The sequence below is a fragment of the Typopeltis vanoorti genome, chromosome 20, assembly GCF_054136105.1.
Source record: "Typopeltis vanoorti isolate ZY-2024b chromosome 20, IOZ_Tvanoo_1.0, whole genome shotgun sequence".
In the NCBI taxonomy this organism is placed as follows: domain Eukaryota; kingdom Metazoa; phylum Arthropoda; class Arachnida; order Uropygi; family Thelyphonidae; genus Typopeltis; species Typopeltis vanoorti.
The window spans coordinates 13,138,075-13,152,692 of NC_143568.1; the positions used below are offsets into that span (position 1 = coordinate 13,138,075).

General features: G+C 36.3%; 1 protein-coding gene across 6 annotated transcripts in view; it reads left to right on the forward strand.

The window, feature by feature from the left end:
- The window catches only part of LOC150095243 (solute carrier family 2, facilitated glucose transporter member 10-like), a 208,886-nt gene that overhangs the window by 140,515 nt on the left and 53,753 nt on the right, over positions 1-14,618 (forward strand). For 3 of the 6 annotated variants that reach the window (XM_090409703.1, XM_090409705.1, XM_090409702.1), the window contains exons 8-11: positions 2,737-2,823; positions 3,042-3,161; positions 7,326-7,436; positions 7,700-8,195. In XM_090409703.1, coding sequence (XP_090265829.1) covers positions 2,737-2,823; positions 3,042-3,161; positions 7,326-7,436; positions 7,700-8,195 — 814 coding nt within the window. The remainder of the gene's footprint in view (positions 1-2,736; positions 2,824-3,041; positions 3,162-7,325; positions 7,437-7,699; positions 8,196-14,618) is intronic. The other 3 variants (XM_090409704.1, XM_090409707.1, XM_090409706.1) reach the window with 3 other exon arrangements.

Below are 14,618 nucleotides of genomic sequence, written 5' to 3' on the forward strand. Positions count from 1 at the left end.
GAAAATATGGAGGAGTCTTCAAATTAAAATTCAATTCAAGATTTCAAATTGAAAGTAAATTTCAATTTGAAATCTCCTCCACTTAGGCATGAAGTTGAAATAGCAATTAAACAGATCAGCAACAATAAGGAGGTCCCTGCTGTTTATGGAATCCCAGCAGAGTTAAGGCCATAGGAGATGGAGGGATAAGAGTGTTTCATAGATTGATTTCAAAGATTGGGAGACAGGGTCATGACCTCGAGACTGGAAGAAGTCAGTTTTCATACCACTTCATAAGACTGGAGATATGAATGATTTCAAGAGCTATAGAACTATTAGTTTAATCTCTCATGCAAGCAATATTTTATTAAAGATCATTCTAAATAGGATTGAGGCCAAAGTCAAGACGGACATGCCCAAGGAACAATCAGGTTTTAGGAAAGGTAAGGGTGCCATAGATCAGATCCTTTGCCTTACACAGATCATAGAAAAGTATAAAAAATTTAGACTCCCTGTGGTAATGTGTTTCATAGACTATTCTAAAGCTTTTGACTGTGTTCAGCATGTGGGAAGTGATAAAAATAATGGGTTTTCCTCAACTCACTATCAGGTTGATAGCTAACTTGTACAGCGAGCAAGAAGCCATGGTAAGAACAGGTGTTGAATTAAATTATAGGCTTCGGTTAGAAAGGGAGTCAGACAATGATGCCTACTTTCTCCTTCTTTGTACCTGTTTAGTATCTATGCTGAGGACATTCATGAAGTACTGGATGAGCTTAACATAGGAATTAAGATAGGTGGCAGGTTGGGCAGTAATCTGAGGTTCACTGATAATACAGTACTTTGTAATGACAACGAAGAACTAGGCTAAATCCTTGATAAAGTTAATGCAATCAGTAAGAACAGAGAATTTTAGCTCAATTTTAGCAAGATGGAGATTAAGGTTTTCAAAGGAAATACAAACAGGAAGCTACTGAGAAACTGGTGTACCTTAATGGAAAAAGAATTCAGAAAGTCAGCAAGTTCAAATACCTAGCATACATTATTAATGTGAAGAATTGCTGTTCAGAAAATGTCAGAAGAAGATTAGGAATGGCTAAAACAACAGTCAGAGAACTTGTCTAAAATCTGGAAGGATGGATCTATCTCCACAGGAACAAAGTTAAGGATTTTGGATATAGCTCTTTTTCTAATGGCAACTTATAGATGTGAGAGCTGAACCCAAAGAAGTCTGATAGGAAAAGGATAGCTGCTTTTGAGATGTCCTTTTCCTATCAGACTTCTTTAGGTTTGGGTCTCACATCTGGCTGTTGAGAATTTCATATACTGAAAGGCAGACAAACGGATGGGTGCTAGAAAGGATCAGTAGAACTTTAAAGCTCCTTAATGATATTGATAGAAGAAAGTTGAAACCCTTTGAACACATTGAAAAAATGGAAGGAGGACGTCTTTAAACAGTAATAGAAGGTAAAGTTCCTGAATAAAGAGGAAGGAGTAGACTGTCAATGAGATGGATGGATTGGATGGACGGACGGACAACGGTATTCTTTAAAATCATTCTGGCATATACATTTTTTCTTTTACTTATAACATATCGAAAAAACTGATTAGGATTCTCTTAGCTTGCATGGAGTTAAAGCCTCCAGAAAAGCATACAACAGGAATCACCTGGTGACGACTATTGTGGCACATCACTGAGTATCTGAGTGACCATACAGCATCTGATGATGTCCAATAAATGGATGGAAAGTAAGCCATCTATAATATTCTTTCTTTTACTCACCACATAGCAAAAGAACTAAAGGGATTTCCTTTGACTTGCTTGATTAATTCCTCTCATAATATTTTTGTTTTACTTAACATGCCAGTCATTTTTCTAGCCTATATTTTATACTATCTTTGAATTTTCTTATCACATTTCTTCTTTTATTCTTGCATCACCATTCTCTTAATGTTGTAATTATGTTATTCTTCCATTTCATTTATCCTCTTAACTCTGTGAATGCAAAACAGTTTGATATTGTTCCCCCTCAAACATTCCTTGACCCTTTTCCACATCCTGCTTATGTCTTTCAATTTTCTGATGCCATGCTTTGTCATAAAACTGCTCTATAGTTCCACCCATATCCATAACTGGGAATTCCACATACTTTCTGTCGTTTCAATCTGAATAATGTGGATATTTACCTTCACACTTTATGGCAAGATTATTGTCAAATAACCTTGATTATGAGCAGATCCTCTGATGCTATCACTAGATACAAACTCGTGAATCTTAGGTTCTACAGAAGATCAATTTTAGTTGCCAACCATGGTACGTTTTCTGAGCTGTTTTTATATTTTGTTCCAGATTTAGCTGATCTTTGATATATATGAAATAGTTTTTCTTCCCAGATGTTTTAACTCTACAACTCAATAAAATTGACAATAGAACTTATTCAAGCACACAAATACTAGTTTGGGTTAGGAACATAAGTTGGTGGCAGTTATCTGCTATATTGTTTTCTTTTCATTTAACAGGCTGCAGAAATGCAATAAACTACAGCAATGCCAGCTGCCTACTGATTCACAGAAAAAAAAAAAAAAAGTAAGATAAAAGAGCGATCATTTACCTTTTGGAAATAAAATCAAAGCATATAAGAATTTCCTTTTTTATTTTATATTAAGTGATTTGCAATGATTAAACTTGCTTCTGACAATATCTGGATACAGTATTTATCACAATGAATATTACTTTTGAATGTTGTTCATTTTTAGGCAAAAAGAGTAATGATTCGTCTCAGAAATAGCACAGATGTTGATGAAGAAATTGCAGCAATAACTGTAGATTTAGAAAATGATAAAGTAAGGTTCAAAGCTATTTTGGAACTATTTTTTTATGATAATTCAATGATTTGGGGAAAAAAAATCAAGGTCTTGCATTACATAGTATAAATTAAGTGTTTTTGAAATAAGTAGGTAACATTAAGACACTGGATTTATAAAAGAGTAGTTAACTATTTCCCAAATTAACCTCGTCTTGTACCTTATGTTCTTGTGCTTCTATTAACATCTTAGTTTAGACCATCGATTTTTTTTGCTTTGCTTTTATGCAGAACAGAAGTTATTGTGATCTGTTTGGAACAGCAGATAATATGAGAGGAAGAATGGCAATAGGAATGGCACTTGTGTTTTTACAGCAGGTCAGTAAATTGTATTTAAAAAAAAAAATAAATAAATAAAACCATTGTCAAAGCACCTATTTTCTGAAGTAGCATGTATGTGTAGTTTAGTGTTTTGTGTTACAGACAGACTTCTTTTCTCAGGTATAGGACAGAACACAGGCTATTTTTGTAGACAAATTCCTAAACTAAAATTCTTCACGAGGACCTTGATCAGATACACATGAAAAGCTACCTTCCTAGTTGGAGGAAATGCCAACTAGACCCACTAGATGATAGATGACCTTCATTGTCCAGCAAATTACCACCAACACAGTTTTATTTAAGGCTTGAAGTGGTGAATGTCATGTTTGGTTTCCAGAGCAGGAGTTCTGGTTCTGCCTCCCTCCTCTCTTCTCCATGCAGGATGAGTGATACCCTTTAAGGGCATAGCAAATATACTTACAGACAAAAAAACCTTCATTTTGAGGATACATCACTAAAAACAGTGGTGCTACAGACAAGCTGCCAGCTAGTGCACTAGTCTGAACCTGCCAGTAAAGAGTTAGGAGGCTTCCCAGTCAGCTGGTACATAATCCTGCTGCCACACACTCTGCCAGGTTATGCCTGAAGAAAGAAAAAAAAATATGTGAGATGCATTGTCACAGCTTATGGCATAGAGGCTGGTCATCCATTATGCATCACATCCAAGAGTCTATCTCCTTGTACTGCACTAAATGAACCGAAAAAGAAATTTGATTTAGTCACAGTGTCATTGTCAGCATTTACAAATGTTGACAATGACACTCTGACTAAAACAAATCTCCCTTGAAAACTAATTCCAATAGCAAATGACACCAAAGCACAACTTACAAAATGTGCCAGAATCCATGATAATGATACAAATGTCATCACGCATGATTATGTATCTGGATTTCTGGAAGGGGTGGAAATGTTCATTTTGGATTCAGACTTTTTCGGTGGATCTGGGAAGAGAAAGCAAAAGTCGCCCTACTGACCCAGCAGTAGATGTAAGTATAGGAAAACCAAAACCAGAAATTGAAGAATTTTATGAAATACAACAGAAAACTGTTAAAATCATTAGCCGAATTAAGAATATACTAGTAGGAGACTTAAATTCAAGAGTTGAAAACAGTGCAATACCAAGAACGTGTCATAAATTCAATGAAACAACTTAAAAACTTGAATGTTATAAGATTACTTTAGCTTTGTACAGATAATGAATTTAGAGTAAATAATACTTTCTTTAACCACAAGAGTCAATACAAAATAATGTGGAAAAATAATAAGAATAATAAGACAAATGTCTACCATATACATTATATAATAATAGCAATAAAACTAAATGAAATATTGAAGATTAGAGTTCTAACATCTGCAGACATTGAAAGTGATATTGGACTATTGATGGGGAAAATTTCAACTTCAACAAAATATAAAAAAGTATAAAATGAAAATAAAGAATTACAAGGAAATAAATTTAAGGTGGAATCATTACAAGAAGATAATATAAGAATTTACCAAAATAGACTAAAAGATCAATTTTGAAAAATGTTTTCAGCAATATAAAAAAAGATATAGATTCTCATCGGGAAAAAATTCAAAATGAACATTAAACAAGCAGCATATAGAGCACTGGGACAGAATCCTAAAAAAATTGTCGATAGGAAGTTAGTAATGATGTAACTTTTTCATGTAGTACTATCATATCCTGTTTCCTGCACCCAATGGTACATGTCAGGAATTGGATTATAATGATGATAAATAACAAAATAACTCATGAAGCAAAAATATTCGGAAAGGTACTCTAAAACAACTGAAATATGAGTTTTATGGAGCAGAGAAATAAGAAAAGAAATTTGTAAATACATCAATAGACCAGTCACAAAAAGAGGGCAATGGGAAAAACAGTTTACCAAATTACATGAAGGTGATGAAGAAATAAAAATGCCTGAACTACTACACACGGAAATCAGATGAAATCGAAAGAACTAATAGTTCAATAGAATCAGTCATCTCAAAATTGGAAAATAAGAACTCAGCTGGAATGGATGGAATCTATAATAAAATACTAAAATATGGAGGCAAAGAAATGACTGAAAACAGGAGAAATCTGATTAATTAAAACATGAGAAATTTCAATGAATGGAGAATGAGCATTACAATACCAATGTTTAAAAAGGGAACAACATCCAAACCAAAAAAATTGTCAAGGAATAAACTTATTGTGCACTACCCTAAAAATGTGTGCAAAAATTTTAAAGAATTAGTATCAAGGCTAAATTATAATGAACAATAAGATTCTATAAGAGAAAGTCATGTATGGATGCTATATTTGTTCTAAAGTGATAGAATTTATAGAAACAGCAATAGAATATATCGAACCAATATTTGTCTGTTTCATTGACCACACTGATAAGACCTCAGTAGCAGTCTAAATCCGTCTGAGTAGCGATCCTTCCCATAATGGGATTTGATCCTTCCCATAATGGGATTTGATGGGGAGGAGGTTGAGAGGATCCAGAGGCTAGTGACTAAGATGATAGCAGGTCTATGGAATGCACCATATGAGAACAGGTTGAAGATTTGTGGGTTGCAGAAACTAGTTGATAGGCGAAAAAGGGGAGATATGATTGAGACATTCAAATTGCTAAAAGGATTCTATAGGATTAATTCAGATGATATTTTTGAGATCAGGACTGGTGGTGGGAGAACTAGGGGACACCCATGGAAGCTGGGCAAGAGCGTGGTTAGCAGGGGTGTTAGAGCTGGGTTCTTTACTTTTAGAGTGGTAAATGAGTGGAATAAGCTGCCAGAGTCTGTTGTGGGTAGTGAGCGAGTTCAAGGCAAGGTATGATAGATACTGTGAGAATGTTGAACAGCTGTGTGAACATGATGTTTAGGGCCTCCCTCGATGAGTCTAAGGACTCCTGGAGTAGCCCGTGGTAATAATAATAATAATAATAATACTAAGCAATATACATTTCTGAAAGGAAGTGTGTTTTGTATTACATATGCAAGTAGCCTCATTGTGATGATACTGTACACACAAACTTTGCTTGCATACACTTGGGTAAAGGATTAAACCAGAATACAGTTTCTTGGCGAGTATTATTTAAGATTGACAGGAGTTATGAAATATATAAAGCGCAGGACAGAAAAGTTTTCAAAGTATTATACGAAAGCTAAATTCGAGTATGAAAAGAAATTGGCTCTACAGATTAAAGGCAATTTAAATCATGCCACAGATAAAAGGATATGGATATGAGATTATTATTATTTGTAACACCTCCAAGGAGTCCGAAGACTCGTTGTGGGAGGACACCTATTGTACAACTCTTTGTCTCCACCACTAACATCGAATCTCTACTATCAATCATCTACATCAACACCATCTACGGCCCACCACCACCACCAGAGCTAGTATTTTTTGTTTGTAAATTGTGTGTGTTCTGAAGGGCCGATTTGTCTGTATCAGAATGAAAAACCCAAGTTTTCAGGAGGAAAAAACCCTGCTACTTCCATATGAGATCAGCTAACTCACCTTCAATTGAAAAGATCCATATAAGATTCTGCCCATCATGACGAGAATTAAACTTAGGCATTTTCTAATTGAAGGGCGCAACATACCATCGCTCTTCCAATTGCATTACGGAGGTGCTGGAGACAGAATCATAGTTTAGAGACTGGAAGAAGTCGGTTTTCATACCCATATCCACATCCCCTTGTCAAGTACATCTGGTATCCTGTTGAAATACATTAAGTAAATAATTAAAACACTCTGAAGTTGGTTTAGTAGGAATGATCATTTAAAAAAGTGACTTTTGTTAGATATTCCACAATACAGAACTTTATTTAAAGAAATAAAATACTATTTAAAGAAATAAAAGTATTTTATTTCTTTATTTAAAGAAATAAAATACTTAGAAGAAATAAAACGTGCAATGTTTTATTTCTTCTAAGTGATTGCATCTTTTTTTTTTTTTTTTAAATTAATTATATGAAAGAGAATGAAAAAATGAACAAGAACTAAAAGTTCTTCCTATAGTAGAGAAGTTATGACTGCTTATATTTCACAAATAAATAAAATACTTGTTTCACTTTATGTGGTATTTTAATTTCCGGTATAACTATTTTGAATTGCTTATTCATTTTATGTTTAACATAATTGATTTTCTGTTTCAGTTTACAGGACAATCAAATGTCCTATTTTATGCCCCAACCATTTTTCAGTATTTTGGGTTCTGCTCAGACACTTCAGCAACCTTGGCTTCTGTTGGGCTTGGAATAATAAAGGTAAAATTTTATAGATCTTTGTTAAGGAAAACATCATAATTTAGTTATTAGTAAGTAGTTTACTCATTCTCATAATTTCACTTATAATGTTTAGTAGTGGAATGATGACTGAATAAATCAGTCATCATTCATCAAAACTTATCCTAGGATTAATATTAATAATTGGTTGATTTTAATTTAATGCCAAGCTCACTAATTATTTGTTCTGTTTAATAAGTTTAAATGTTATGTTTAATGAGTTAAAATATATATACAACTTTCAGGTAATTGCTGCCTTTGGAGCTCTTCTTACGGTGGATAAAATTGGAAGACGCTTCTTGCTACTCACTGGATCATTATTAATGTCCATTGGCATTCTTACACTTGGTATTACATCCTTGGTAACACCAATCAGTATAACTATTCATCCATGCTATCATTTGAAAGATTTTCCTCTTTTGGAATATAACAACAGCAACAGAACTGATGGAACAGAAGAAATTATTGTTATACACAGTATTCATCCTGTAAATGAATCACCTTCAGATTTAGTTAGTTATGACTTTAATAGTCATATAGCAAACATCTCACAGAATATCTGCAGTTCATGCAATGAAGAAGAACAGAAAATTTTATTGAATCAAAATAATTTAAATTATACTAATACAACCCCATCTAATAACTGTCCAAACATCACAGAAGTGCCTTTCTTCCTGAAGATTGTGTCAATGGCATCTTTAATGATGTACATATTTGCATACAATATCAGTTTTGGACCAGGTATCTATCTTTCTATATATATATATATATATATATATATATATATTATGTACTGAATTAAATAAGAAAAGTAGCTTTATTTCGGTTTTGATTAATTGTTGATTGATAAGTTTTTATTTCAGTATCACTTATTATAGTATGAACAATCTTACCACAGAACTGAATTATCTGACACATTGTAGATGATGATGAAGTTTATTGTCTGCAATCTTGAGAGTGAAGTTACTTACTGTATAAACAAGTGGCTAAATGAATAAGTTACCTAAGTTGTCTCTCTTTTAAAGCATACACTTTGGAACAGTGGTTGGCATGCCTGTTAATAACACTTTTCAAAATATATATAGTTACCCTCTCTATAAAGGTGAACAGCCTCTTTTAGTTTAAATCACAGCATGGAAAATGAAAATTACATATGCATTAGTATTCAAGCCTGTCTTCACTGGTTGATGAAAAATTAAAAGATCTAAAAAGGCTAATTGCTTATTTGCTACTTCTAAAGTGAACTGTTACAGAAAAAATTATAACATATTAATTCCACCTTTTTTATCTAATAATTTTAAGGATTCTTTCATCAAAAGAACTTTTAACAGTTACAGTATCTCTACTTCTTCAAATACAGAAGAAATAACTCGCATTTCTTTCCCTTATGTGCATGGCATTAGTGAATGCATAGCAAAAGTTTTGAAACCACTGAATATTTTTGTTGCCTTTCTCCCGATCAGAAAAATCTTCAGCTTTCTTGCTTCTCTTAAGGCCAAGCTCCCACCTCTCAATTATCTAGGTATCTACTAGATTCCTTGCTCCTGTGGGTTATCTTATTTCGAACAAACAGGAAGATCTGCTTTTATGTATTTGGCTAGAAGAACACAAGTCTTATACTGAATACCATCAACCTGAACAGTATGGACTTGAGGAGCCATGCTATCAACACTAAGCATAGAGTTCATGGGAACAAGACAAGTTCTTCGTAAGTAGTTTCTTCAAAACAGCTTTTAAATGGAATGTTTTAAATCAGCTAATCTTTCCTAACTCTATTTTTATATATATTCTGTCATATATATATATGACAGAATGATCATTAACTTGGTTAACATACATAATTTTATGAAGAATTGAATGACTAGAACCGAGATTTAAGTAAAAAGGTTTTAATATAAAAACACTACTAGTTTTGGCCTGTAACAGCCTTTTTCAGGTGACATTATAAAAGAATGAAAAAACACTAAACATTGAAGGTTAAAAGACTATGAACAACATAAACAGTCTCTATACATAATTAGCATGAAAACGTTGTAGTTGTATTTGAAGCTGTTCTTTCATTTGTTGCATTGTTGGGAGAGTGCGTGCTTGCAGCATCACGTGAACGCCAGTACATGATTACAGCTCAATGACTATCTGGGAAGTTGTAGCTCAAGTTGATATTTAGATGAATAGGATTGAAGATGATTTCTCTAGATTCGATGATTTTTCTCTCTAGTTGGTCACTGCAATGGAAGATGTTAGTAGATTTTTCCAAGCAGACTTTGTGACTTTGGTTTTCATCATTAGGATTAGCCGAGAAAAGGATATTATTATTATTATTGTTCCGGGGAACTCCAAGGAGTCGACGGACTCATCGAGGGAGGCCCTAACATCATGTCTGGAACAACTATTCAACATTCACACAGTATCTATCATATCTTGCCTTGAACTCATTCACGGTCGTAGCACCCACAACAGACTCTGGAAGCTTATTCCACTCGTTCACCACTCTCCAAGTAAAAAACCTAGCTCTAATACCCTTGTCAACCATGCTCTTGCTCAGCTTCCATGCATGGCCCCTAGTCCTCCCACCACCAGTCATATTTTCAAAAATATCTTCTGGATCAATCTTATAAAAACCCTTCAGTAATTTGAATTTCTCAATCATATCACCCCTCCTTCGCCTATCGTCCAATTTCTGCAACCCACAAATCCTCAACCTATTCTCATAAGGTTCATTCCACAGACCTGCTATCATCTTGGTCACTCGTCTCTGGATCCTCTCCACTTCCTTCCCATCACGAAGAAACCCTGGTGCCCATAACTGGGCACAGAAGTCCAGATGGGGTCTTATCAAGGCTCGATACAGAGGAACAACAACTTGTTTGTCTCTGCATGTTAAAGTATTTTTCATAAGCCAAGTGATTTGGTGAGCTGTTTTAGTCACTTTTGCAATGTGCTCCCTATCCACCAGCACTCCCAAATCCCTGGCCTCATCAATCTCCTGGATTACGGTTCCACCAATGCGATATACTGCTGCTATTCTTTTCACCCCAAAGTGCATAACCTTACACTTTGCCACATTAAACTGACATCCATTTTTCCTAGCCCAGTCCTCCAAACTATCCAAATCATCCTGTAAAATTTTGACATCCTGTGCACTCACAATTGCTCTACCCAACTTTGCATCATCAGCAAACAAGCGAACACTTCCTCTCAAATCCTTTCCAATATCATTGATGAACAAATTGAAAAGCAGTGGTCCAAGAACAGAGCCCTGCGGCACTCCACTAGTCACAAGACGTCTTTTTGACTCCACTCCTGAATAAACCACTCTCTGGTATCTCTCCTTCTACCACCCTCCTATCCATCTTACCAACCCTATATCTATCCCCATCTGCTCCAGTTTGCTGATTAGGGTTCCATGTGGTATCCTGTCAAAGGCCTTGGCAAGGTCCAGTAGTATCACTGTAAACCCATTACCCCTATCCAGTTCAGCTGTCACTGTGTTATAAAATGTGAGCAAGTTACTGAGGCATGATCTACCCTAGAATTGCTAATTTATGTGAAACAGTACTTATGTAAGGAATAGATATATTGCCTTTGAATCTATATGACTTGATAATGCACTCGCTCGCTATTTCTTGTAAGTAATGTCCCTCATGTGTTCTTCCATATGCAATTCGACAGATTTGTCTGTCTGCCCAAAATATGGAATATTACAATCACACAATATTTTATATACACCAGGGTATTTGAGTTGATGATGACAAGGTTTTGGGTGGCTAATTAAGAAACGGATCTTTGGAAGTGGAGTGAACAAGGTTCTGATATTGTATTTTCTTAGAATTGCTAATTTATGTGAAACAGTATTTATGTAAGGAATAGATATATTGCCTTTGAATCTATTTGTCTCTTCTGAGTGTAACTAGGAAGATTAAGAAGGAATTTTTCAATGATTTTCTTGAATATCCATTAACTTTGAAAGAAGTTTTCAGATGGTTTATTTCTGTAAGAAGTTCATTTGGGTCATCAAGAAGAGAACGGGCTCTATGTCCCAAGGTGGAAATTATTCCAAGCTTATTATTATTATTATTATTATTATTATTATTACGGGCAACTCCAGGGAGTCATTAGACTCATCGAGGGAGGCCCCAAATCATATTCATCACAACTATTTGACATTCATACAGTATCTATCATACCTCGCCTTAAACTCATTCACTGTCACAGCATCCACCACAGACTCAGGAAGCGCATTCCACTCATTCACTACTCTAAAAGTAAAGAACCCAGCTCTAACACCTTTACTAACCACACTTTTGCCCAGTTTCCATGGATGTCCCCTAGTCCTCCCACAACCAGCCCTGTTCTCAAAAATATCTTCTGAATTAATTTTATAGAAACCCTACAGTAATTTGAATGTCTCAATCATATCTCCCCTCCTCCGCCTATCAACCAATTTTTGCAGCCCACAAATCCTCAACCTGTTCTCATACGGTTCATTCCACAGACCTGCTATCATCTTGGTCACTCGCCTCTGGATCCTCTCCACCTCCTCCCCATCAAGAAGAAACCTAGGTGACCAAATCTGAGCACAGTAGTCTAGATGGGGTCTTATCAAGGCTCGATACAGAGGAACAATAACCTGCTTGTCTCTGCTTGTCAACGAATTCTTCAGCAACCAAGTGATTTGATGAGCTGATTTGGCCACTTTTGCAATGTGTCCCCTAAATTTCAATTCCTTATCTACCAACACTCCTAAATCTCGTGCCTCATCAATTTCCTGGAGCACGGTTCCACCAATGCAGTAAACTGCCGCCAATCTTTTCACCCCAAAATGCATAACCTTACATTTTGCCACATTAAACTGACATCCATTCTCCTTAGCCCAGACCTCCAATCTATCCAAATCATCCTGCAAAATTTTGACGTCATCTGCATTCACTATTGCCCTACCCAACTTCGCATCATCCGCAAACAAATGAACTGTTCCTCTCAGATCCTTTCCTATATCATTTATGAACAAATTAAACAGCAGTGGTCCAAGAACAGATCCTTGTGGCACACCACTAGTCACAGGCCGTCTTGTGGACTCTACTCCTGAGTAAACCACTCTCTGATATCTCTCCGTCAACCACCCTCCTATCCATCTCACCAACCCTATGTCCATCCCCATATGCCCCAATTTACTGATTAGAATTCCATGTGGTATCCTGTCAAAGGCCTTGGCAAGGTCCAGTAGAATCACCGTAAACCCATTACCCTTATCCAGTTCAGCCGTCACTGTGTTATAATACGTGAGCAAGTTACTGAGGCATGACCTACCTTTCACAAAAACCATGCTGTCCCCGATACAGTATCCCATTTTCTTCTATCCAATCTTGTATTTTCCTCTTGACTATTTTCTCTAAGACCTTGATAATGATTCCTGTTATGCTGATTGGCCAGTAATTTTCAACAGCAGCCTTGGAACCACCTTTGTGCAGTGGAACTATTTTACCCTCTTTCCACCCCCTTGGGACTGACCCAGTTCTGAGGCTCAAATTAAACAAAATGGTCAAGGGCACTGACAATTCTTTGGCCGCTTCACGTACGACACGAGCTTGTATACCATCCAATCCCACAGATGTATTGACATTGAGGTTCTGTAATAGACTAGTTACCTCTACTTCATTCATCACAATTCCAGTATAAGCTGTTGGTTCTTCCATTCCTGCAAAGTCTCCACCTGGATGATATACTCTTGCAAAGTGCTCGCTCAGTAATTCCACAATATCGACTGATTCAGTTACCTCCCTACCCTCAGCATTTTTTAAGATCATTCTACCATGAGCATTTTTCCTTTTACTTGCAACATATTGAAAAAACTGTTTGGGATTCTCTTTAGCCTGCGTGGCCAATTTCCTTTCGTAATCTGCTTTTGCTTTTCTTACCACCCTTGTTACCATCCTGGCCTGAGCTTTATACTGTTCCTGCGCCTGATGGTCACCCTTCTCCTTAAAATTCCTCCACAATTGTTTCTTTTTTTGCAGCTCAAGCTTAATAGTGTTATTCATCCATTTAAACCCTAATTGATTTATTATTCGGACTCTTGGTATACAGTCAACCATTGCCTCCTGCAAACAGTTCTTAACCACCTCCCATGCACTATCAACATCCAGCCCTTGCAGTTTTACATGCCATGGCATTGAGCCAAGCACACACCTAAGCTTGTCATACTTACCAGCCCGGTAATTCCACATGTACCCTGTCTTAATTGTAAATTCGACTCCTTTAGCCACCTCCCAAGTCATGACTTTATGGTCACTCTCACCAATTGGTGGCAACATGGTCATGTTCATTACAGCCACATTCTCAGTTGCAATTACTAGGTCCAGCACTCTCTGCCCCCTGGTATTTTCCAATACATGTTGCCATAGATAGTTGTCCCTTAATAACCGCATAAAATCCAATTCCTTCCTCCCATGTGCCCTCTCCTCTTTCCAGTCAATGTTACCATAATTGAAATCACCCATAATAATTACCCTCCTTCCACTCATTTCTTCTATTTGCTTATGCATATAGAAGAAATACTATCCCCACCATCCACTCCATCACCCGGTCTATAGCAGCACCCAATTGTATATTTTGTTCTGCTGGATTGTATCTCACACCAAACAGCCTCAAATGCGCTTTTTTCCCCATCATGCAGTTCAACTTCTATACTCCTTGGCTGAAGATCATCAGCTATCATCAATAACACTCCTCCCCCCTTTTTATTCACCCTGTCACTCCTGAACACGCTATACCCGTCGCATTCAATCCCACTAGCTTTATCATCTTCTGTCAGCCATGTTTCACTAATACCGACAACCTCTGGCCTGGAAGTGCCAACCATGGCCAAAAACTCTTCCTTCTTGTTCCTAATACTCCTGGCATTAGTGTACATGAATCGCAGAAGCCCATTTGTCCCATCCTTACTTTGATGCCTTATACTAACTATCCCATTCTGATTTGTTGTCCGTTGTACTCGCTCGGGCATAATATACTCATTCATACACTTAACTGCCCCCCTAAAGTCAGCATATCTACTCCCCCCCCTCTTAATAAATCTAGTTTCCCTGAGTCTGTACATCCACTTCCACATCATTCATCAACACTCTTTCAAGTCTCCGTACACCAACTCCATTCAAATGCAAT